This window comes from Pimephales promelas, chromosome 9 (assembly GCF_988280905.1).
Source record: "Pimephales promelas chromosome 9, fPimPro1.hap1.1, whole genome shotgun sequence".
NCBI classification, from domain to species: domain Eukaryota; kingdom Metazoa; phylum Chordata; class Actinopteri; order Cypriniformes; family Leuciscidae; genus Pimephales; species Pimephales promelas.
In genome coordinates, this window is record NC_142777.1 from 36,828,020 (window position 1) to 36,854,829 (window position 26,810).

The 26,810-nt window shown below is 35.6% G+C and overlaps 1 protein-coding gene across 4 annotated transcripts in view; it reads right to left on the reverse strand.

The window, feature by feature from the left end:
- trpc7b (transient receptor potential cation channel, subfamily C, member 7b) overlaps positions 1-26,810 on the reverse strand; it is a 68,046-nt gene that overhangs the window by 8,692 nt on the left and 32,544 nt on the right. For all 4 annotated transcript variants that reach the window (XM_089135105.1, XM_089135104.1, XM_039654901.2 and 1 more), the window contains 4 exons: positions 17,489-17,653; positions 14,730-14,946; positions 13,469-13,702; positions 10,946-11,210 (listed from right to left, as the gene is read on the reverse strand). In XM_089135105.1, coding sequence (XP_088991231.1) covers positions 10,946-11,210; positions 13,469-13,702; positions 14,730-14,946; positions 17,489-17,653 — 881 coding nt within the window. The remainder of the gene's footprint in view (positions 1-10,945; positions 11,211-13,468; positions 13,703-14,729; positions 14,947-17,488; positions 17,654-26,810) is intronic.

Genomic DNA, 26,810 nt, shown 5'->3' on the forward strand with positions numbered 1-26,810 from the left:
GATCATGTGACTGAAGACTGGAGTAATGATGTTGAAAGTTCAGCTTTGCATCACAGAAAAAAAATTATATTTAAAAGTATAATTATATAATTAAAATTGTAATAATATATCACAATATTACTTTTTTCTGTATTTTTGATCAAAGAAATGCAGCCTTGGTGAGCATAAAAAATAGTAATGTTTCCAAACTTTCCGGTATGATATGCATCTGTGTGTATGGCCTATATAAACACACATATGTAGTATATATATGATATTTTTTTTTAGATATTGTATGAAGTATGATCTAGGCATTATTCCATGTATCATATGATCTCTCCTAACTGATCTGTGATCTTATTGTCTTGCTGACGTAAGACGCACCACAAGGATGTACTAAAAACGGAAAAGTTTGTCCTGCGTTTTTTTTTTTTTTTGGCAGTGTTGTCAAAAAGATCCCCGTTCACACGGATCTCCGAAAACTACTAAAAGCGCTGTCTTCTGCTTCCAGGTCAGTAGGTGGCGATGTCACTTTGACAAGAGCCTGCTAGCTTAGCTTCCAAACAAGATGGCCGACACCAGGGAATGTCTAATTGAAGAGAATTGGTACTGGCCGGATACTTCCGGTTTCTGAACTGGCTGCAGTAACACGTCTCTGTCCATGCGGGGGCGCTCGCGGTCGAGTGCAGAATGAATGGGAGTCAATGGAGTTTCACCCCCATAAATCCACTTTTCTCAGGATGTAATTTTTTGTCAAGTAATTTGAAAGTTGCATTCAAAAGGGAGGGCTAAGATAATACACTCAGCTGAAAATTGCATTTTTAAGTTCACTTATCTGTTAAAAAATGTGATGACGTCACACAATAGCAGACTGCTAGCTAGGATTGGGTATCGAGAATCGAGTATCGATTGGAACCAGGACTAACTTTTCGTTTTTCCCGGAATCGTTCAAAAGTAAAAATTTTGATTCCTAGTTTCGATATTCACAGTCCGCCGAGCGGAAGAAGAAACCGCTGAACAACACCAAGGAAGAAGCATCTACCGGAAGTGTTGGCATAACCGCGCGAGTCTAACATGAGTAGCTTACGTCGGCGGTCCAAAGTGTGGCTTCACTTTTCTAAAAATAACGAAATCTCGGCAAAATGCAAAATTTGTGACAAAAGGAGTATTCCCTTCAGAAAGACCGTTGGTTAGCTAAACTTTTTTGACCCTGCCTCTTAAAAGAATCGGAATCGAGAATCGTTAGGAACCGGAATCGAAACAAGGAATCGGAATCAGAATCGTTCAAATTCAAACGATACCCAACCCTACTGCTAGCGTGTTTCGGCCAACAACAGCCTAACCTGTAAGACATCGAAAGGACATAAGTACTCGTTCATTCGACTTTTGGCCTGTAATCTATATTGAACTTGCGGAATCAACAATAAAATCTATGTTGATTTCACGACAAGCAGGTGAAAGAGACACATTTAGCCGTTTAGCCCCATAGACTCCCATTCATTCTGCTCTCGCTCGTGATCACCTCCAGTGGAATTCTAATGGAACTGCAACCAAGATGATACACAACAGGAAGTGCCAAGGCTCTCCGTCAGATGGGCTCTGCCGACACTATTGCTGCGTCCCAATTCGCATACTATCCTTCCTAAATAGTATTCGAAAATAGAATTAGCACGTCCCAAATCGTAGTATGTTGAAATGAGTGTTTCAAAGATTCCCGGATGGTCAACTTTTTCCGGTCAGAATCCGAAGACACTCTAACGACTGATATTGCCCACAAACCATTGCGCGTTGGACGAGGATTCGGTTAGAACTACAAACACTAGTAAAAAAGTGTTAAAAAACTACAGACACGTAATCGATACGGAGGACGCGCGAGTCCCCGCGGAGAGGTTTAGATAAAGTTGACGAAAATGAATTTATTCAATGTTGTCCACATTATATTGCATTTGCAGCAGCATTGTGAACTTTTGTAAAGACACGTTTAGCCATTACGTTTTAAATGCATCAAATTGCAAACACGAGGAGAGCATGAAAGACCCACAACTGGCAGATGAACGTGCTCTCCGAAACGGTAGGAAATAAAATTAGATAGAATGGAGGATTTTAACTGTGACGAGATGATTGACAGGGCAGTTTACGCGACAGAGCCGTCCGTTAAAGATGACGTGATAGTATGTCCCAAAAGCTTGCCTACTCTTTTGCTACACACTCAAAAGTATGTACTTTTTCCTCACAAAAAGAGTACATACTGTTAGGGCGTAGTATAAGTAAGCAAAATGGGACGCAGCATATGTGTTGATTCTGTGAGTGAGATCACCCTCTATGGGCGGGTTGAGGACATGCGGGACTGACTGTAGTCTTTAGCCTCCGGACAAAACATCCTCCGATGACGCAAAAATCGTCATTTTGCATCATCTGAGGATTTTTTTCCAGACAATCTCTCATCTCAGGGGGATATGAGGGTGGAAAGCATGGTAATTTGAAAAAAACTACAGGTTTCCTATAGAAAGCTTAAATCCTGAAGTATCCCTTTAAATCGCATGAACACAGAAGCATTCAACACTCATCCTAATTATATTTTCTTTGCACTGTTCTCTCTGCATCTCTCATTTGTGTTTCACAGAAGAATGTCACAGTGATGTTTAAAGAGGAGAGACTCTTTCTGACTCATGTTTAGGTCACCTACCTTTCTTGAAACACACACACACACACACACACACACACACACACACACACACAGCAGATTCCAGTTTTATGTTCGTTTCTCTGCCTTTGCTTTGCGCCCACAGACTGGGCAAGAAAACCTTCCCCTCTCTCTCTATTTTTTTTATCTTAAAATATCATCCATATATTAAACCGCCGTATTGTGACTTTCATTCCCCTGTGTTTACAGGAATAGCTCTCATCTCGGCTGCTTCAGCAGGTCTTTAACATTTACATTTGATTCATTTAGCAGATGCTCTTTGAATTGATTTACTAATGAGGTCTGGTCCAACCCAAGCCATTCATCTGAACCTCAGGGTTTGTGTCTCTGAGACAGAATGCAAATGAGGGGGGCGGAGTCTTGAAAAATGTCCAGAAAAATGACCTATAAAAAAAAATAAGGTGTGACCCCTTTAAGAGCTGTGCGCTCCTTGTTGAACTGTCGGCAGTATTGTATTGTATGTGCCGTGTGCCTTGAACACCCCTTTTAATGTCTATGCGAACAGCCTGGTAATTCCTGTTTGATGCTAATTTTTATCTTATTTTGTTTTTAAGTAACGAGTACACAAGCTCGATTTGGGAAATAGCTCGAGTTGTGAGATGCCAATCACCTCCTTGAGTCTGTCTGGCGTCTGCATGCAATAAATTCAGTTGTGTACTATCCCTATTCTTCTTGAAGCAACGTGTTAAAGGAGTAGTTCACTTTTTTAAAAAAACTTTTGCTGATAATTTACTCATCCCCATGTCATCCAAGATGTCCATGTCATTCTTTCTTCAGTCGAAAACAAAATTTTTTCTCCATATAATGGACTTCAATGGGGTCCAAACAGTTCCAGGTCCAATAAGACAGTTTCAGTGCAAACTGAACGAATCTTTTTTGATGTCATTTGGTTCATTCAACGAACGAAATGAGCGAGTTGACTCTGGCAAAGATTCGTTCATTTTGATGAACGAGTTCAAACAGGAGAGTCAGGAACCCGCATCACAGAACAGAGCAAGGTGAGCATTTGTGCTTATAAAACGTAAACTTTGTTACTATTTTTTTTAAATGAGTGATCGTTTCGCTTGATAAGACCCTTATTCATCGTCTGGAATCGTTTAAAGCCCTTTGAACAGTTTGCACTGAAACTGTCTTTTGGACCTTGAACCGTTTGGACCCCATTGAAGTCCATTATATGGAGAAAAATCCTGGAATGCTTTCATCAAAAACCTTCATTTCTTTTCGACTGAAGAAAGAAAGACATGGACATCTTGGATGACATGGGGGTGAGTAAATTATCAGCAAAAGTTTTTTTTTTTTCGGTCAGGGAGATAGGGTTAAAAAACGTGAGAAACCCGGGAAAACGGGAGTGTGCTCTGACCTCTGACCTCAGCAAGGCTAACAAGACCTCATGATGCTATTAAATAAACCTCTCCTCTTTCTCACATTCATATCTAACACGCATCTAGATCAATCGCGCAAACCCATCGACTAAAAGTAAAAAATAAATAATTGAAAACATTTGGTTAACTGAAATAAAGCTGAAATAAAATATAAATATTAGATGAAAATCTCGCTTAAAACAAATTAGACAAAAATTAAAAATGTTGCAACTAACTGAAATAAGTTTAAGCAGAAGCACTAAAATTACGAACTGACAAAATAAAATAAATTAAACTTTAAAAAAAATAATAACATAAAAAAAGACAAACACAGAAAATCTCTAAATTTGAAATAAACGACAATGTAAATTCCACATATGAATAAAACGTATAAAGGTTCTATCAGCGCTACGTATTTGGAACCCCTAAAAGGTTCTATACACTCTTAAAAAAGGGTTCCGGGTTCTATATAGAATCCTAGGGTTCCAAACTTGGCCAATAGAACCTTTTACCAAAAAAAAATGGTTCTATATCGAACAGTTTTAGAGTTCCATATATGAAGCGGGGGATGGAACCATTTCTTCTAAGAGTGTATATAAATGTTATGGAGATATTTCACCCCAGAATCTAATATTAGGATCTCAATGGGCTTTATTTTCTTTGTTTTATATACGATTTTGAGCCCTGGATGTGCATTCAACCATCTTCTCCAATTATAAAGCCTTCTGAGCTAAACTCTCTCACACTCTTGACAAGCGCAGTGTGTTTGTGTGATCGGTTTGAGCTGTGCCAATATCTTTCGCCAGCACAATACCACACACACACCCACACGATCCCGAGACAGATCATTATCCTGCATCACACACACGTGAGACACTGCGCAGAGAGACTGCACACACACACATACACACACGAGTATCTCTGCTCTAATCTTTAAGGCTTATTAGCAAACCTGTGAGTGTTTCAACTGAACAAACTGTCTGCCATGAATTACTGTTGCACATCCCAGAGAAAAACGGTGGACGGAGTTGTTATCGTTAATTAAAAACATTTCCGTTAACTGAAATAAAGTAAATAAAATATAAATATTAGTGGAAAATTTTTAAACGAAAATGAGAAATGTTGCTTGAAGTAACTGAAATAAGTTGGATTTAATGCACTAATATTATTAACTGGAAATAAATAATAGCTAAAACTAACTAAAATGGAGGCTTAAGTAATACATATTAGACATGATTAGCCATATTTAAATAGAAAAAAAAAGAAACTAAAATTAACATGAAAACTAAAAATATAATAAAAGCTAATTCAAAATATCAATAAAAAGTTCACGTCAGATAATTACATTAAATCACATTTGCAATGCAGCAAACTTCTATATTTCTGAGCTAAGTATGAAATAATTTGCAGTCAGTGAGGTCGAAACTATTCTGTTTTGAAAAAGCCAGCTAAATCATTATAAGTAAATATTCAGGTCAGAATCTGTTGAGATGAAACTCATTTTGTGGGAGTAGCACAGCTAAACGTCAACTAGCTAAATGTCAACTATAAAAACATTGCTTCAGAGGTGTAGAAATACATTTTTCATAGCAAATTATGAAAGCAAAAATGATTTCCTCATGCACTTATGAATCAGGCACAATAAAACCAGACGACAAAGCAATAAAGTACAAATAGGTTCGGCTATATCAGTCATAGAGGTTGTGCAAGATAACATGTTCCATGTTGTATTTAAGCACTTATTTAAGTCCACGGCACGTATTGATATAATGAATGAAAATGCATGAACTGATAAAACGTATAGTCTTAATGCACTGGACTTTGGATAAAAGCAGCTGGCAAATGCATAAATGAAATGTCCAGCGGTCAGGGGAGGGTGACACACACACAGTCTGACTTTAACAAACTCAGATGCTTTTATCCGAAGTGACTTACATTTCATTCAAGATACACATTTGATCATTTGAAGTGTTCCCTGCATGACCTTGGCATTGCTGGCGCCGCACGCTCTGCTGTTTCACATAATATTGCTATATTTGAAGTGTCCCATTTACATATTCTTATACCTCTATATTGACTTTCTGGGTTTATTTAAGTTCATTTGAGTCACAGAGATGTCCGACTGTCTCATGACTAATGGGTTTCACATTCTCCATGTGAACTTTATCAAGAGGAGAATCCAGATCTACACTGACCTCTGCTGACAGCCATGCACAACATGCATTACATGAAACTCAATAGAATTAGATCTGAATCACATGAATTAAAAAAAAATAATATTAAATATAACAATAATAGTGTAATAAATTCATTAATAATGTATTATTACTATAAAATATATTTGTATATTAAATTATGATTTAATAATGATCATTATTATTATTATTGTTTATATTTAATTCATTAATGGGTTTATATTTATAGCTATATAGAGTATTAATTGACTAAACACCAACATTAAATGTTGTTAAAATTAAATTATATTATAATTTAATTTATTAATAATATTTGTTTAGCATTATTTAATTCATTAATTAATACAGTATATATATATATATATATATATATATATATATATATATATACTGTATTAATATATATATATATATATATATATATATATATATACACTGTATTAATATATATATATTGGGGCTGTGCAAAAATACATGCATGCATAGGTATTTATATATACAAAATAATTACATACAGCACACACAAATATATTATGTAAACACAGACTTTTATTTTTGCACAGCCCTAATATATATATATATATATATATATATATATATATATATATATATATATATATATTTTAATACAGTGTATATATATATATATATATATATATATATATATATATATATATATTAATACAGTATATATATATATATATATATATATATATATATGAAGAGTTCAGATGCAAAAGCCTCTAAATGCCATTTGAAATTTTCTTCTTTAATGATAATTTTTATCAAACTTGTATATTTAAGTTCAGTAATTTCACTTAAATAATAATTAATAGGTAATTATCATTGCCATATCATTCAAGTGAAATCACTGAACTTAAATATACAAGCTTGATAAAAATGATCATTCTGGAAGAAAATTTCAAATGGCACTTAGAGGCTTTTGCATCTGAACTCTTCATATATATATATATATATATATATTTAAATTAATGGATGAATTCAACAACAATATTAATTATATAAATTATTATTATTATTTAATTTATTAATTAATTTTGTGTCCTGGCAGGAGTGTTGGGATGAGCATGTAAAATGTTCCAAAACTACATAAAAGCCATTCCTGCAGTCCAGTGATGGTTGATTTGTTACAAGTGGCAAGGGGCTCGTGGCAGGCGTCACACGTCACCGTGTTACAATGGAGCTGAAGTGTTGTGTCTCCACATCAAGCGTGAGCTCTTGGCAGTTCAGAGACAGCTCATTGATTACATCTGCTGCTCTTATTGTCCCAAACCATCTCCATCTCAGCAGGGCGCCCTGAAATTAAAATCAGTGGCCTCTGACAGGCTGAGATACATCGATGGGATGCCGTCACACGTCCCGCATTCAGAGGCATCACGAGGGAGCGTAACCATGGTTTCCGTGGGCCGTTATGGGCCGATAGCTGGCGATCACGTTTAATCATCATGTTAATCTCCCACCTACAGCGCACACACAACACATCACAATCAGTGCCAAACGACATCTAAAGCCATTACTGCCCAACACCAATGAGGGCTTTGACATCTGGCACTGTATTTTCTGGGTGTGCCATATTTCGTCTTTGTGATTTTTGTAACGATGTGGAAGCTGACATTGTCACTCAGTGTCCGCTGTCCAAAACAAAAACTGGCCTTCAAAGTGCATGCTTTCACTAAATGATGCAGATGAGATCACAATGAGGTTAAAATGACCACTATTGAATTTATGGGTCAAAAATGCCCCGTATGAGTTTTTGTCTTATATTTTTAGCCTATATATAAATAGCAATGTCACATAAGAAAACTTCTTGTGTTCAATATCAGCATGATTGCAATTTGAAATAAACAAAGTTACATTTCAGACACAACATTTTCGTCTGTTTTGCACTTTCACCAACAAAAATAGACCCAAACAAAATTAAAAAATTAAAAAAAGAAAAAAAAAATCTAAATTCTGTATGTTAATGCCTAAAACAAGAAAAAAATCTGCCAATTATGTCATAAAAATAATCTTACATCAAAGGGAAAATATTATTTTTTGACTCATTTGGCAGGCATTTTCTATTTGTTTTACACACACTTTTTGTTTTGATATTCTTTTCAGAAAATAAGACCTAATATCTTAAGTCATTTTGCTTTTCTTACTCTTTTTTAAGAATGTAAAACAAAATTTCCAAACAAAAATAACGTTTTTTTTTTGTTTGTTTTTTTTTACTGTATTTTTATTTTTATTTTTGCTGATTTCCCCAGAGGAAATATAGGAGAAGTTCTCTATCAGAGGTTTAGGATCTTGAGGTTTGCTGGTCTATAATGAGGAGCGGTTAATGTGGCGTTTTAACTTTTTAAATGAAAGACAATGAAAGTAGCGGGCCGTCGTGAGAACGAATGAACCGCTCGGCCTGTTTGCTTTGAAATGAAGCCGGACCGCAGGGATCCCCTTCAAAACCGGCTGACCACAACTTAAAAAACCCATTTACAGAGCGATTTGAAGAAGATTACAGCTGAGCTATTCTCTCATAAGCCTGACGTATCTCTGTGCAGAATACAAATCAGCCCTTACTGCTCCAAAACAGCACTCACGCTAATGTAAGATGACAGCAGAGAGAGAGAGAGTTTGAATATGAATGAAAAGAAGGGATTTAATGTGAAATTTGGATGTTTTTAATCAGCTCTTAATGTGGAGATCTTCATTAAAACCTGCTTGATGTTTCTCCTGAGAAACGAGTCCAGAAACATTAGGATTTCAGAAGAGAAATGTTTCAAATTGTGCTCAGATAGTCTTCATTCAAGTCTCAAAACTTATAACTGTGTACAGTTAAGCAGAAAACATCTCGTATATCTTTTGTTGTTGATGTCAAAGGTAAATTCTATGGTGATTGAACCCATCTATCTATCTATCACTTAACAGAAGCTTGTGGACATGGACCGGTTGTTCCTTCAAAAACATGAACACAAATACATAAGATTTGAGGATATTAACTCCAGTTTTGACTTGCTGTGATGATAAATTATATACAGTATAATAATAATAAACATGGTTTGTGTCGACCGCAGTGTTTCATGTGGAGAATTATTGACACTCAACCAGACACTCAAATTATTACTAATCAGTTCTGCTCATTTACAAATGTCACGTTAATAACTGAAAATAATGTTGGACAAGTACAGGTCACAGTAATATTAATGACTTTCAGCAATTATAAAAATTTGTTTTGGATTTTTCAGCCAGTGCCACATGAATAATTAACATATTGTTGGCCAATGACAGGTAACAATAATATTAGATAATTTCAACGAGACATGTTCAATTGAATGTATAAATAACCCAAATTTGGGTTAAATATGGACAAACCCAAATGTTGAGTTAAAAATGCAATTATAAAATGTACAGTTGAAAGTGAAAGTTGAAGTTGGGTTCAAATTTGAAATTACATTTTTAACCCAACATTTGGGTTTGTCCATATTTTACCCGAATTTGGGTTCAAACAACCCAGCATTGTTTAAAATACGTTATAATACACATCTTTTCATAAATAATTATTATATATAGATCTGAAATGGTTTGTTTGTCATGTAATTTACAGTAAGCCTACTGCATTATACTGTCTAAATGTGTAAAATCAGTATTATAATGTATTATAACTGTGGTTACATTTATTTCTGAGATCAGTCAATGCAAGATGCATTACAAGGAATAATTAATGCATTAAAAATAATAATGAATTATATATAAATGCTTTAAGTAAAGTAAATAAACATTAGATGTATTTATGACTGATAAACTGTGTTGCATGTGCAATTTAAAATCTGTGTCCTATAATTATGATTACTGTGTATATATATATATATATATATATATATATATATATATATATATATAAGTATAAGTATATGCATATATGCATATACAATGTTAATTATATGCATAAGTATGTATAAGTATATGCAATATTAATTTAAAAATGAACTGTGCCACATGAATAATTATATATATTGTTGGTCATAACTGTAGGTCACAGAAATTATAATTAATTTCAGAAATAATGTGTCGCATGTGCAATGTAAAATATGTGTCCTATTTTTTAAATTTTAAGTTATAAGTAAATACAAATGTTAATATTACTTTTTCAAGTTTTGAATGTTGTTTACATGACTATGTGGTGTTTTAAATATGCTTTTAGATAAATCGTGTGTAAATCATGTCACAAACTACCTTGTAACCAATCAGATCAACGTGTGGATCTCTGACTGAGTGGAGGCGGGGCTCATTTGCATATTCATAGAACCACGTATACTAAAATAAGCAAGGGTGTCGAGTTTAAGCATTTTTTTTTTCAAGGAAAACTTTAAATATGTAATTTTGGTGATCAAAGGCGAGTTTTAATGGATAAAATGATTGACTTTAAATAATTAATCCTCCCACATTAGTAATTTCACATATTGTCAGCCAATCGCAGGTCACAGTAAAATTAATTTCAGCAAAAAAATGCATTACGTAAATAAATATTTGGTCTTTTGTCATGCATCATGTCATGTATGATTACTGTTAGGTGTGCAGTGAAGGCTTTCATAGTTGAGGAAGGTCTTGTTTTACATGGTCGCAAAAATGTTTTATTAATACATGAAAATTCGTACATATAGCCCCTTTAATTTTCTTCATGTGTGTGTTGTGTGTGTGTCACTCACGTGGTGAAGGCGGGGTTATATTTGGCCCCCAGGTAATACGAGTACAGGTTGAACATGCCGATCATGAACGCCACGAAGACCATGATGAAGATGACCATGAACTTGAAGATGTCCTTGACGGTCCGGCCCAGGGAGATCTGGAGCGGCCCGAAGCTCTCGTTGGCCGGGAGGATGTAAGCGATCCGAGAGAAACTCAGGACCACAGCGATGGCGTACAGGCCCTCGGAGATGATCTGAGGATCCGACGGCTTCCACCTGTTCCTCGCTGCAATACACACACACACACACACAGAGACCTTCAGTAAAAACACTGGCACTTCATTCAGATTTAACAGTAAAGTAACGTCAAGACTTTGTTCAGGGATTCTCAGTGAACACAATGAAGATCAAACACACACACACACACACACACACTCACTCACTCATGTGTATATGTGTATATATGAAGAGTTCAGATGCAAAAGCCTCTAAATGTCATTTGAAATTTTCTTCTTTAATGATGATTTTTATCAAACTTGTATATTTAAGTTCAGTAATTTCACTTAAATAACAATTAATAGGTAATTATCAAAGCCATTTAAGTAAAATTACTGAACTTAAATATACAAGTTTGATAAAAATCATCATTAAAGAAGAAAATTTCAAATGACATTTAGAGGCTTTTGCATCTGAACTCTTCATATATATACTGTATATCAACGCATTCTCACCCCAAGGCGTCACCTTTGACCATGCTTCAATATTTGACGTTTTAGGCGCCCTTTAGCGTCACTTACATGACGCGATCCTAATGCGTCATCTAACTGACGCTAAAGGAAAGCGTCTGTTAGAGGACGCGGTTAGGTTTAGGTGTGGGGTGGGGGTAGGGTACACGCGATCCTAGGGCGTCATCTAACTGACGCTAAAGGGCGCCTAAAGCGTCAGATATTGAAGCATGTCCAAATGCTTCCCAAGGCGTCAGTTAGGTGACGCCTTGGGAGTGAGAATGGGCTGTGTATATATATGTTGTGTGACTTCAGAGGCTGCGATGTCACATCCACACCAGCAGATGGCAGCATTGATAACAGATATCAGCTCTGACATCACATTATGTATGTTCATAACTGTCATATACTGTTTTAGCAGAATGTATTCATGTATGCAGAGAATATTTTTTAAAACACACTTTTTCCAAAACTATAAAGCACAAGCTTATTTTTAGGATTGTTTATATATACTATTATAGTATTTATTCATATTTTGAATTAGCTTTTGTTTTATATTTTCTCTTTTAATTTTAGCTTTAATATATATTTTTTTTATTTTATTAGTTATTTATTTAAAAAAAAAAATTTAAATTCGTATGCATTTTTGTCATGTTTTACTTATATTATAAAATTTTCTATTTAGCTTAAATTTGCATTTATTTTTGTAGTCATTTTAGTCATTTTACTAACTTAAACCTGTCTTATTGCAGTTAGTTGAACAATGCAACATTTCATATAAAAAAATTATATACATTTATATATGAAGAGTTCAGATGCAAAAGCCTCTAAATGCCATTTGAAATTTTCTTCTTTAATGATGATTTTTTATCAAACTTATATATTTAAGTTCAGTAATTTCACTTAAATAACAATTAATAGGTAATCATCATTGCCATTTAAGTGAAATTACTGAACTTAAATATACAAGTTTGATAAAAATCATCATTAAAGAAGATAATTTCAAATGGCATTTAGAGGCTTTTGCATCTGAACTCTTCATATATATATATATATATATATATATATATATATATATAAAACTATAAGGGCATATTTTTTTAAAAAGCTATAAAAATGACAAAAATTCTAAATTAAACTTCAATTAACACAAATATAATGTAACATATAAATACTAATTTTACTAATATACTAATAAAAATATAATACTTTTATCAATAATACTAAAATAATACAAGCTGTTCATCTAATATTTATATTTTGTTTTATTTCAGCTTTTCAATTAACAATTTTTACAAATATTTTTAATAATAACTAAACTTGACCTTGCATAACTTCTAGCAAATTAATTAAAATCGGTATCAAACATGATTTTTTTTTCTGGATATATATATATATATATATATATATATATATATATATAGTAGACAGTATTAAATTACTAATATTTTATGGCTAATTAAGTAATTTAATACTTGAGTATTAGGCAGAAGCCTACATAAAAGTTAATGCATGACATAAGAGTTAAATCTAATCTATTAGTGCTCAGAAGTAATACAGCTAAAACTCAGATCATAAAACATCCCTTCCTACTGTAATATCCCGTAAAATACCAATCTGTTGTTGTAATGCATTTCATTGTCATGAAAATAATGAAACAATTAAAAAGATTAAGATTTTCTTCATTTCCTTGACGCAAAACATAAATTCATAATTCTTTTATTTTTTGGGGTGAAATGTGCCCTGAACATGTTTTTAACAGGGTGTGTGTGATGCCACTGTGACTTCAGTATCATTGACGAGATGATCTGATACACACCGTACGTGAAGTAGGCCACGTCCGCAGGAAGTGATGCGTTGCTGATGTCCAGGTTGGGCACGTGCAGGTCGACGTAGAGCTGAGCTTTAGACGCCTTGAGGAACGCCATGAGACGAGCCGTGAACGAGGCCACGAAGATCGACAGCATTCCGAAGTCCAGGACGTTCCACAGGTGCATGACGTACTCACGCGGACCTTCAACCCAGATCTCCTTACACTCCGACCAGATCATCCCTGAAACACACACACACACGCGTTGGCTTCTCGTGTTTTATGGGGACTCTACATAGCCGTAATGTTTTTATTCTGTACAAACTGTGTATTCTCTCCTCTTACAATAACTCTACCACATCACACACACACACACACACACACACACACACACACACACACACACACACACACACACACACACTAACCCGACCCCTAAACCTACCCATCACACACACACTCACCCGACCCCTAAACCTACCCATCACACACACACACACACACACACACACACACACTAACCCATCACACACACACACACTAACCCATCACACACACAAACACACACACTGACCCATCACACACACACACACACACACACCCACACACACACACTAACCCATCACACACACACACACACACACACCCACACACACACACTAACCCATCACACACACACACACACACACACACACACACACACACTAACCCATCACACACACAAACACACACACTGACCCATCACACACACACACACACACACCCACGCACACACACTAACCCATCACACACACACACACACACACACACACAGTAACCCATCACACACATGCTAACCCAACCCCTAAACCTACCCATCACACACACACACACACACTAAACCCATCACACACACACTAACCCATCACACACACGCTAACCCGATCCCTAAACCAACCCATCACACACACACACACTAACCCATCACACACACACACTAACCCATCACACACATGCTAACCCAACCCCTAAACCTACCCATCACACACACACACACACACACACTAACCCATCACACACACACTAACCCATCACACACACACAAATCTAACACACACGCTAACCCGACCCCTAAACCAACCCATCACGCACATACACACACTAACCCATCACACACTCACAAACCCGACCCCTAAACCTACCCATCTCACACACACACACACACACACAAAAAACACACAAACAAACCCTACAGAATTTTGATCTTTACCCATGATGCACCAGGCCTTACCCAGAACCCATTTCATGATGAGCAGCTCGGTCCAGGAGAACTGAGTGGTCTTGACCCGGAACACTTGTCGAGGATGATCCGTGATGGTCTCGTTGGGGAGGTTCTTCACCCCCTCGAACCGGTCCGAAGCGTTCACGATCAGCAGACCCAGGAAGATGGTGAACGACACGGCGTGAGCCACGAACTTCATGAAGGGGCTCCGGAGAATCTGACCCAACTGACACACACACACACACACACACACACACACGAGGCATCACAAAATATCACTGCTATATATAATATCATAAACAGAAATGAAGTGTATTGTAGAATATTGGAGTGAGGAATCCTGAATATCTTATGGAAATTAATCAGAGAATTAAAATTTATGAATATAGTATCTTACAAAAATAATAATACATATGTTGTACTCTTTTTTATAGTTAATAACAGCCTTCATGTTTAGAGCAACACCATCATTATCTTAAAGTGTGACTCGTCAAAATTCATAGAGATAATGTGAATGTGGGATTATTACCTCAAACACATTGAGTATGAAATAATTCCATAGTGATATATCGTTTATTTCAAATATTCAGTCAAAGCTCTACCTTATATATGAACACATGCGTCAAGATTCTGCTCTCACTGGATGCTTATGAAATTATGTTTCTTTGAAAGATCTCCAAAATCAGTCTGTTGTATTCAATCAGTGTTTTTCTGAGATGAGTGAAGGGTTTGATTGCCCTCGAGTTCAAGTGTCTCACACACAATACCTTCATCATCATCATCATCAGGCTGGTATTCAACACCTTCATCTCTCAGATAGTGAAAGATTAAATGCTTTATGAGGCATAACTGTGTATTGAAACCTAGAGTTTGCTGTCTACTGATATATCACACGAACAGCACTCTTCATGTCCGTCACACAACTGATTCAGTTCAGTTTGATGCTAATGCAATGATAAATAATAATTAATAATAATTCATTACATTTATATAACGCTTTTTCTCGGGACTCAAAGCGCAATGATTCACTAACAAGCACTAAAAACACACAAATATTAGGTGATACAGTCCATTTTTAATCAGAATTTCCAATTATTACTCAACAATGTATGTCCTGAGTTTTAATACTAAAATAAAATAAAATAAAATAAATAAATAATAAAATAAAATATTATTAAATAAAATATAATTAAATAAAATATTATTAAATAAAATATTATTAAATATTATTAAATTAAATTAAATATTATTAAATTAAATATTGTTAAATTAAATTAAAAAATAAAATAAAATAAAATAAAATAAAATTAAATTAAATAGAATTAAATAAAATTAAATTAAATTAAATTAAATTAAATTAAATTAAATTAAATTAAATTAAATTAAATTAAATTAAATTAAATTAAATTAAATTAAATTAAATTAAATTAAATTAAATTAAATTAAATTACAATTTCACTTTAGGGTTTGGAATGGAAAAGACAAACACACACCACAGACTTCTACCATTTCATATAAAGCTAATTATATTTATTATACACTAATCCTAAACCTAAAAGAAGGTAATAAATCATCACCTTCTCTGAGAACCTCAAATGCCCTTCCCTCTCATGTCTCTCTCTCTCTCTCTCTCTCTCTCTCTCTCTCTCTCTCCCTGTGTCACTCGTCTCAAGAGACGCCACGGTTCTTCCTGTCTGACGAGCTCTGATTAGATTTCAATCCCAAACCCTTCACAAAAGCCTTAGCAGTGTGTGTGTGTGTGTGTGTGTGTGTGTGTGTGTGTGTGTGTAGGGGTCTCTCTCAGCTGATATCTCTCCGTGAGACAGCGTGTGTTGAAGTGCCCATCAAACACAGAGTCAGTGTGTGAATCCTCTTCCTCAGGATGGAAATGAAACATGTTTATCTTGCAGGAGAGTCTGTTCGTAATAGAGTTTGGAGAGACGTATATGTGTGTGTCTCTATATTTATTCATGTGTGTTTATGGAAAAGGTAAAGCTTTTACCCTGATATATGAATTTTAAGGGGTATAATCATAGAAAATTTTAGTTTTCTTGCTCTTTTTAAATTAAAACAGCTTTTTTCAAGAGACTCTTGTCAAATTAATTTAAGCTTGTTCAGATGCATTCGTGATCAAATCAAAATCATGAGCTCATTAACAAATGAAATATAATAGTATAATATAATGTTAACTGTCAATTTCTACCACACAAAATTTTCTGTGTATATCAAAATTATCGATTTTTATTTTATGTCAAAAATCATCAGGATATTAAGTACAGATCATGTTCCATTAAGATATTTACTCAATTTCCTACCCTAAATATCTAAAACATTTATTTATTTGAGTGAATGCAGCACAATCACTAACACAAATGAACAACTTTAAAGGCGATTTTCTCAATGTTTTGATTTTCTTGCAACCTCAGATTCCAGATATAATAGTTGTATCTCGGCCGAATATTGTCCTATCCTAACAAAACACATCAATGGAAAGCTTATTTACTCAGCTTTCGTGATATATGCATCTCAATTTAAAAGAAATTGAACTATGTGATTTTGTGGTCCATATTTATAATTTAACTGTATGACACTTCAGAGATAAAAACGCTGAAAAAATGCACTGATGCTTGTCATGGTCGCTTGTCATAGTTATTAAAAAGATATTGTCTGGTTCACTCAACAGTGTGGATTAAAATGTCTTTAAAACAGCTGAACCGAGAAGGTCTGTGCAATAACACTCTTGACCTGTGTGTGTTTGTGTGTGTTACCTTGCTACAGGGCATGATCCAGTATGCGATGGCGAGGAAAGGCAATCCCACAGTGACGCCCAGAACCGTCAGACACTTGACACCGATGGACTGCTGCCGCAGACCCGACAGGTTCTCGTACCAGATCGTCAGCAGCTGCTGTTGACAGTTCGGATGAGCCACAAACTAACACACGGAGAAAACAGCGGGATGACAAATCACATTACAGCAGGAAAACACATTTTGTGCACTTATTTAGAAGAATATCAGTAACCAGACAGTTTCTGGACTCATTGACTTCCATAGTAGGAAAATAAATATACTATGGCAGTCAATGAGACCAGAAACTGTCTGGTTACTGATATTCTTCTAAATATCAGAAAATCGTCTGAACGGATTCGAAAACGGTAAAACCCAAATGTTTGATTTTTTTTTTTTTTTATGTTTGATTTTTGATTTAAATCACACTGCACTATGTTGGTTTGTATATATGTTTGACTGTTTAATAAAAATAAAATAAAAATAAAAATAAAAAAAAATAAAAACAAATGTTTAACTCTGGGGGAGTTGTAAAATGAGCCTATTTCCAAAAAAAAAAAAAAGAAAAAAGTGAAGGCATACATTGGATAGTATTAGTAAAACTTAAAATAAAACATGCTATTATATTGATATTATTTTTTTATTTATTTTTTGTAATTAGATTGTTTACAGTTAGTAGTGTGTACAGTATGTGGGTGTTGTTGTTTTTTTTCATATTATGTAAATTCTGACCAAGGTAGCCTAAATCTATAAGAGCTGATAATAAATCAGTAAAGTAAACTTTAATAAATTAATATATATATGTTTTTTTTTTTTTTGTAATTCAACTTTTTTTTATTGTTCAACAGTCAAAACATCATAGTACATCACATTATTCAGTAATCACCTTTACAATTACACATTCCGCCACTAGTCCCCATCAGTGGCATACAACCAAAACAAAACCACATGAAAATTAAACAGTTATTGAGCAGTCCCATTTACACCATTTTTATATGCTGCCAAAAATGGTCCCACGTTTTTTTAATTTCTCCCTCATTATGCAGTCTCCCCAACATGCTCTCATATGAAGCAATTTCAATCATCCCATCAACCCAGTCTTTAAGGTCTGGGGTTTTGGGGCATTTCCAATTTCGCAAAATCATCCTGGCAGCTGTAATACAGCCAATCTTAATAAGGGTAAATTTATTTTTTTCTATGTTGGGTATCATGGATTTATCTCCAAGAAGGCATAATCGTGGTTCCACAGGTAAATTGGACCCCATCCACTCTTCAAGTATTGCCAGAATTTTACACCAGAATGGGTAAACTAAAGAACATTCCCAAATCATATGTAAATAAGTACCCTCTTCTTCATTGCATTTCCAACATAGATTATTTCCAGCTATCCCCATCCTGTAAAGCCTAGATGGTGTATAATAATATCTATGTATTATTTTGTATTGAATGAATTTCCCCCTAACTTCCCTTATATTCTTACCCACATTAGATATTATGTACCGCCAGTCATCATCATTGATATTAATGCCCAAATCCTTCTGCCATATTGTTTTCAGGTTGTTACAGGTATCTGCAGTTACACTGAGCATTGATTTGTAACACATAGAAGCACTCTGAGCTACACGTGGCAACTCAAGATAGGCATAAACAGGGTTATTACTTGCATTAAATTTGTTCTTAACACAATGTCTAATCTGCAGATACTTCCAAAAGTTTCCTTGACCTCCAATATTGTATTTTTTCACCAATTCAGAATATGACATAAAAAGTCCGTTCTCATACAAATCGCCAATTACATTTACCCCTTTAAGCTGCCATTGTTTCCAAAACACCCCCACTTTACCTATACGAATTTCAGGGTTATTCCACAATGATGCATATGATTGTTTATAATGTGAAGTCCTGCACCCTTTATGAATTTTGCCCCAAACATGTCTTGAATGTATTGTCACTGGATTTGAGTCCCATTTAGCTCCAGAGCATTGTGAAAGAATGCTAATGGGGTGAAATGGTGAGGCCAGTTTCTGTTCTATCTTGATCCAGTCCAACTCAGAATCTGTCTCGCCCCAATGTTTAGCCAGTTTGGCCATTTCAAAAGCGATATTATACATCCTCACATCAGGTAGTCCAAGGCCCCCTTTGTCTCTTGGGGAGGTCAACTTGGTCATCTTAATCCTCGGTCTTTTTCCTTCCCATAAAAAGTCCTTGATAATTTTGTCATATCTTTTAAAGATAGGGTCTGGGATGTTCACAGGGATCATCATGGATATATAATTGAACTGCGGAGCAATAATCATTTTAACAATATTTACTTTACCCCACAAAGAGAGTTTCAGCTGTTCCCATTTGTCCACATTATTTTTTATCTTTGACAGCAGTGGTTCATAGTTCAACAACATTATATCCTCCACATTCTGTGTTAATTTAACCCCAAGGTACTTCATACCTTTTGGAATCCATTTAAAGCCAAATTGGGTCACTGTATGGGAATAACAAGTTCTAGATATTGGCATAGCTTCTGACTTATCCCAATTTATTTTGTATCCTGACACATTTGAATATAATTGGATAGTGCTCATTAATGGAGGTAAAGATTTGAGAGGATCACGAGATAACAACAAAATATCATCCGCATACAGCATTAACTTATGCTCTATCCCCTCCTCTACCCCCCTAACTCCCATAATGTTTGAGTTTGCCCTGATCATAATGGCTAAAGGCTCTAAGACTATTGTGAATAATAACGGGGATAATGGGCAACCTTGACGCGTGCCTCTTGAAACTGTAAAAAAAGAGGAAGTCATGCCATTTGTCATCACTGCCGCTCTAGGATTTTTATATAATAAACTAACCCAGGACCTAAAAGTATGACCAAATCCAAAATTCGACAGGGCTGCGGCCAAAAAGCCCCACTCCACCCTGTCGAAAGCCTTTTCGGCGTCTAAAGATATAGCTGCGATCGGGGTATTTTCTGAAGAATTTAGCCACATCAGATGAATTAGCTTTCTCATATTATCGGCTGATGATCTTCCTTTAATGAAGCCCACTTGATCCTTATAAATTATGCTTGGTAGAACCTTTTCTAGCCGTGAAGCTAAAATTTTTGCCAGCACCTTACAGTCCACATTAATAAGACTTACTGGCCTAAAATTAGCCGGATCTGCTAAATCCCTATCTTTTTTAGGTATCAGTGTTATCAATGCTTCCATGAAAGTACTAGGCAATACTTCAACTTCAAATGCTTCAATATAGACATCTGTTAGTATTGGGGCCACTATGTCAGCATACTTTTTATAATATTCGGCTGGAAACCCGTCCATCCCTGGCGATTTGCCAGATTTCAAAGAAGTTATTGCCGCTTTAACCTCCTCTTGTGTAATGGGAAGGTCTAGAGATTCGGATTGCAATACATCTAATTTAGGTAACTCCATGTTAGCAAAAAATTGTTTAATTTTTTCCTCATCCATACCTGAAGATGTATATAGATGTTTATAGAAATTCTGAAAAACCTCATTTATATCTTTTGTCAGTGATACCATAGAATCTCCTTTCTTAATTGCCGGAATAATGTTAGCGGCGTTTTGTTGTTTTAATTGTCTGGACAGGAGCTTGCCTGCTTTTTCACCTCCTTCATAAAACCTTGTCCTTAATCTAAATAGAGCATATTCTGCTTTTTTATTATATATCTCGTGTAATTGGAATTTGTATTTACAAATATCCTGATATAGATCATTAGAGTAATGTCTAGCCAATTCCTTCTCCAGTGTACAAATTGTTGTTTCCAAGTTCTTAACCAAGTCTCTTCCTTCCTTTTGCTTTCTGGCTGCCTGTGCAATCAATTTCCCTCTAATGTATGCTTTTGAGGCCTCCCATACAGACGCCAACTTATCAGTGCTTCCTATATTCAATTCAAAGAAGGAAGTCAGATCATCAGCCAATAATGAGCTAAACTCCTCATCCTGTAATAATGCAGTATTTAAACGCCATCTTCCCTTTCTACCAGTTTCTGTATTTAGAGCTATACCCAATTCCACAGTTGCATGGTCTGATAATACTATTGCTCCAATTTTACAGTCAACTACCTGATCGGTGATAGAGTTTGAAAGCAAGAAAAAATCAATCCTAGAGTGAGATTTGTGACAATGAGAAAAAAAAGTATATTCTCTTTCTGTTGGATTTACCAGGCGCCATATGTCAGTTAATCCAATATCCTCTGTTAGCAAATGCAGGGCAGCCCTATCCCGTGGTATTGAGGGTCCCTGATATTTACTCTTATCCAGAACCCCATCCATAACCTGATTAAAGTCCCCAGCCAAAATGATTTGCCCCTCTTTGTCACCAAGGATCTTGTTTACCTTATTAATAAACCCAGGATCTGTCTTATTCGGGGCATATACATTGCATAATATCACTTTAACTCCATTAATGAGGCTTTCTATACATATAATCCTCCCAATATCGTCTTTAATTTCTGTTAGCATTACAAAGTTCAGTTTCTTATTAATTAGTATCATAACCCCATTCTGTTTGCTTGAAAATGATGAATGAAACACATGTCCCACCCAGTCTCTTTTGAATTTGAGCGCTTCATTATCTGTTACATGACTTTCCTGTACAAAAGCAACATCCACTTGTTTATGTTTGAGATATGTCAGGACCTTTTTTCTTTTAATGGGACTTCCACATCCGTTAATATTCCATGTTATAAACCTGATGTGACTACCTATATATAATAAAAAAAAATAAATCGCACAGTATCGTGCGCGTAACCAAACGCGTTGAGCGACTGCCACTGGGGAATGGCGTACAAAACTGTGATGCACATTTATTCAAATTTAACAAACTGCCGTTGAACATTTCAAGCACCCAAACTATTTTCTGAAAAAACTCTACAACCAACTTAAGATCAGAAAAAATCAAAACAAAAAACAAAACAAAAAGAACGGCCATACCAAACATTGAGGACCGTCTTCGTTCAAACACCTCAAGATTACGGTCCGTGGAGTGCCGAATCAGCTATCCAGCCTCTCTTTAGCTGTCAAAACTGCTCCGAGACAGCACAGTTAAACTACTCATCTGCCCACCTGCTGCACCTGACCCATATGCTCCACTTTAGCGATCTTGCAAAGAATATTTGGTCCCGTCACTCTTTTGCCCCGCAACGCTCTTTGATGAACTGCTCTGCATCCTTACTCGATGTAAACACCATATTCTTTCCTTGCCATGTGAAACGGAGTGAGGCTGGATATGCAAGCGTATATTTCACGTTGACGCTTCTCAGCATCCTCCGCGAAGCGGTGAAATCCCTCCGTTTTCTGGCCAGCTCTCTTGACATGTCGGGGAAAAATGAAATCCTACATCCTTCCCATTCCGTCATTCCTTTTTCCTTGGCCGCTTGTAATACTTTCTCCTTGGCTGACGAACGCAGAAACTTAATCAAAATTGCTCTTGGTGGTTGATCAGCACTGGGCCTGGGTGCGAGAGCGCGATGCGCCCTCTCAATTTCAAACTCTCCATCCGGATCAATACCCAGTCCCTCAGATAGGATTTTACACACGCACTTGATCAATCCACCTGCTTCCAGCCCTTCTTTCAGACCGATCATCCTTACGTTGTTGCGGCGGCTCCTATTTTCTAAATCCTCAATACGATTCCACATCACTTCCAGGCGTTTATCATGTCGTTCGCCGTCACCGACGAGCTTCGAGGTGACGTCTTCCATATTAGAGATGCGGCCCTCCGCTTCGTCAAGCCTTTCTTGGATTGCATTCACCGAATTTTTAAGGTCAGTGACAACCTCTTTTATTGATGACACGTCCGTCGCTACCACTTGTAAGGTAGAGTTCATTTTACTTATTTCGGATAATAAGTTTTCCATCTTTAAACCTTGGTCTGTGGGCTGGGTTGATGGCGACTCGTGTGACGGCGAGGTCTGTCTGGTCGTCATGCGGCTCGTCGTTGTCCCCTTAAAATACTTCGATGTAGAGGTCGACATTTGCGATCTACAGCACTCTTTTGTTCTCCAAGTATTTACTCTTACCAAGGACACTAGCTTTGATAAAAACGTGAAGTTTTATGCTCGAATAAATTGAAAATATTGGTGGGCCTATGGAGCTACACAACTATGCTGCCATCTTCCTCGGCGGTCCCACGTGACTCCAATATATATATGTTTTTGAAATAATCTCTTATGTTCATCAATACTGAATTTCTTTAACGAAATATACAGTATATATTGTGAAATATTATTACAGTTTAAAATTACTGTTTTTTTATGTGAATATATTGTAAAATGTAATTTATTCCTGTGATCAAAGCTGTATTTTCAGCATCATTACTCCAGTCTTCAGTGTCACATGATCCTTCAGAAATCTAATCATTGTAAGTGTGTGTGATGCAGTTTTCCCGACTCCTGACTGGTGTGGGGCTGTAGCTCTATTAGACAGGTAAACCTGTGTGTGTCTTTACAGAAGATAACACTAGCATTGTGAATCCCTCAGAGAAACAGATCATGACGCTGATTTAAGGTGAGCCAGCGGCTGTGTGTGATCCAGAGCTGGAGCCGGCTAAAGCTGACAGTGTGTGTGTGTGTGTGTGTGTGTGTGTGTGTGTGTGTGTGTGTGTGTGTGTGTGTGTGTGTGTGTGTGTGTGTGTGTGTGTGTAAAATTTACCATTTTGCCAGGTTTGTTGGTGCGTTAAGAGTTTAGGAAATGTGTTAAAAGTACACTCTAAAAAAGCTTGGTTGTTTTAACCCAACTTTGGGTCAGATATGGACAAACCCAAACGTTAGGTTAAAAATGTAATTAAAAAATTTAACCCAATGGTTGGGTTTGTCCACATTTGACCCAAAGCTGGGTTAAAACAACCAAGCAATTTTTAGTGTATTGAAAAAAAAATTGTCATAGCGATTGTAAAGAACTGTAAATTCTGCCAGACAGAATGATGGTAATTAGTGTGTGTGTGTGTGTGTGTGTGTGTGTGTGTGTCACTGAGTGACTCTGAGATCATCTGATCCTTGTACCTGGTTGCCATAGCAACAGCATCCCTTCTGATTGCTTTAATTGAAATTGGTCTCTCACTCGTCTGAATAAACGGCATGTTTATTTTCCAGCAACAAAAGGCACCGATTTGTATTTATGCATAATTTATATGGTAACACTTCACACTAAAGTTCATTAGTTAACATTAATGTATTAACCATTTGTTGCTGTTTTTTGTTCGTCGTTGTTAACGTTGGTTAATACAAATCCAGCTGTTCATTGTTTGTTCATGTTAGTTCACAGTGCATTAACTAATGCTAGAGTATTTGTAAATAAATGTTGAAATTAACATTAACAAAGATTGACAAATGCTGAAGTATTGTTACTCTAATGTACTGTAAAGTAGTTAACTAATGAACCTTTGTAAAGTGTTGCCATTTATATTTTAATTTGCATTTTTTTGATTTGCATAATTTTCCAAATTTGAATGTGAATGGGTTTTTATAAGCACAATTATTTTATAATGGGTAAAGAGTTTTTGATTAATTGATTCTCAGGTAATTTGTCTGCCATCAATTCATCCTGCGAATACACGTGGAAGCCTTAATGAAAAGTGATATTGTTCTCAGTAATAATATGGATATGTTGTATATTCCAGATTTATGATCTCAACAAAGTGCAACCTGTCATCTGTACACAAACTAAACAAGCAGTGTCATCTGGCAAGCTTAATCAACAGTACACACACTTTAAACTGTATCGTCAACATTATAGTGTACTCTACTCAATACTGGATTGTTCAACTGATGCCCTCATCAAGGCATTCGAGTGCTCTAATCTCATAAATATGATGACTGCAATGTTCCCCGAAGGCTTTATGTAATGAAAGGGTCTGTCATTGTCACACGTCTTCAGTCATTAAAACTATTAAGATTTAAATCACAGTCTGAAATGATTAAGATCCAGTCACCTGTCCTGTCCTGTAATGAGAGTTGTTCTCAGAGGGTTTGGATTGAGCTGAGGGCCACAGGACTAATGATCTCACAATATCTGCTTAACAAGGTCGTGAGACTATAAACCCACAGCAGCACAGGTCATCAACTGACTCCACAGCGACTTTATGCAATAAAAACAGACTGCAGAGGAACATTAAACACTCTGGGGTTCTGTATATGAAGCATAGGGTTCTTTACTCAACTCCATTTATGTTAAAAAAAAGGTTCTATAATGACAAGAAAGAACAATTTTGGCACAAAGGTTCTTTATAGGCTGTTATTCATTCATATATTACATTATTCTGCAACAGTTTGTAGTTGTAATTAAATGATTGTTTATTAAACTGTTAATATCACATTTTACTCATGTTGGTTTTTGGAGGAGAAAAACTGAAATGGCACTCTTCGTGTGATATTGATTAACTACATAAAATGATATAAATATAGACATTTTCTAACCCCCATATCTTGAATTTTGAGATTCATAAATACATTTTAGAGTCTTGATGTTTGTCAATAATATGAAATATTTAATCCGGAAAGGACTAAACAAATGATAATGAATGAACTCAAAAGGTTCCATATAGAACCTTTTTCCTGGTTACACAGAACTCTAAAGGGGGGTTCTTATTATTGAACCCTTCAAAAGAGTTCTGTATAGAACCTTTCAGGGGTTCCAAATATAACGCTGATAGAACCTTTTCTTCTAAGAGTTCTAATGAGAATTTTCAATGTGATTATTAATAATCACATTGAAAATTCTCATTCCTGTAAAGCAAAATAAATGACTTTTTTGTGAATATATTGAATAGGCAATATACAATATATTGAAACACCGGTTTATCCAGACATTAGAAAAATATCAGTCTATGCATTTTATATTTAATATGAGGGAAATACGGACGTGACACTAAAAAAAAACTTTTAGGTGGCAAAATTACAAAAAGTACTTCTACCCACCGGATGAAGAAGGCTTGGCTCTCCACAGAACATTAAATATTAATTTTGTCTTATTTTTCGTGTACGCATTTATGAGGGGGAAACAATGTCAAGTGACAGTTCCCCGTTACGTTCAATAAAAAAAAAAATATTAAAAATGTGTTTCTACTCCTTGCTGACCTGTGTCTCATGTTTTAAACCACGAGATCCACTTTCTTTAATGAGCAGCAGACCAGAAGACGTTCATTTTCTATGTAGAAGAGAACAGGAACTGGCTCTGGAGATCTAATTTGAGCTTTGGATGCATTGAAATATTTAAACTTCTGTGGCTAAAGTTTAAACCATATGCGACGTGATGTATTCTAACCAAAACTATGAGCACAAGGTGCA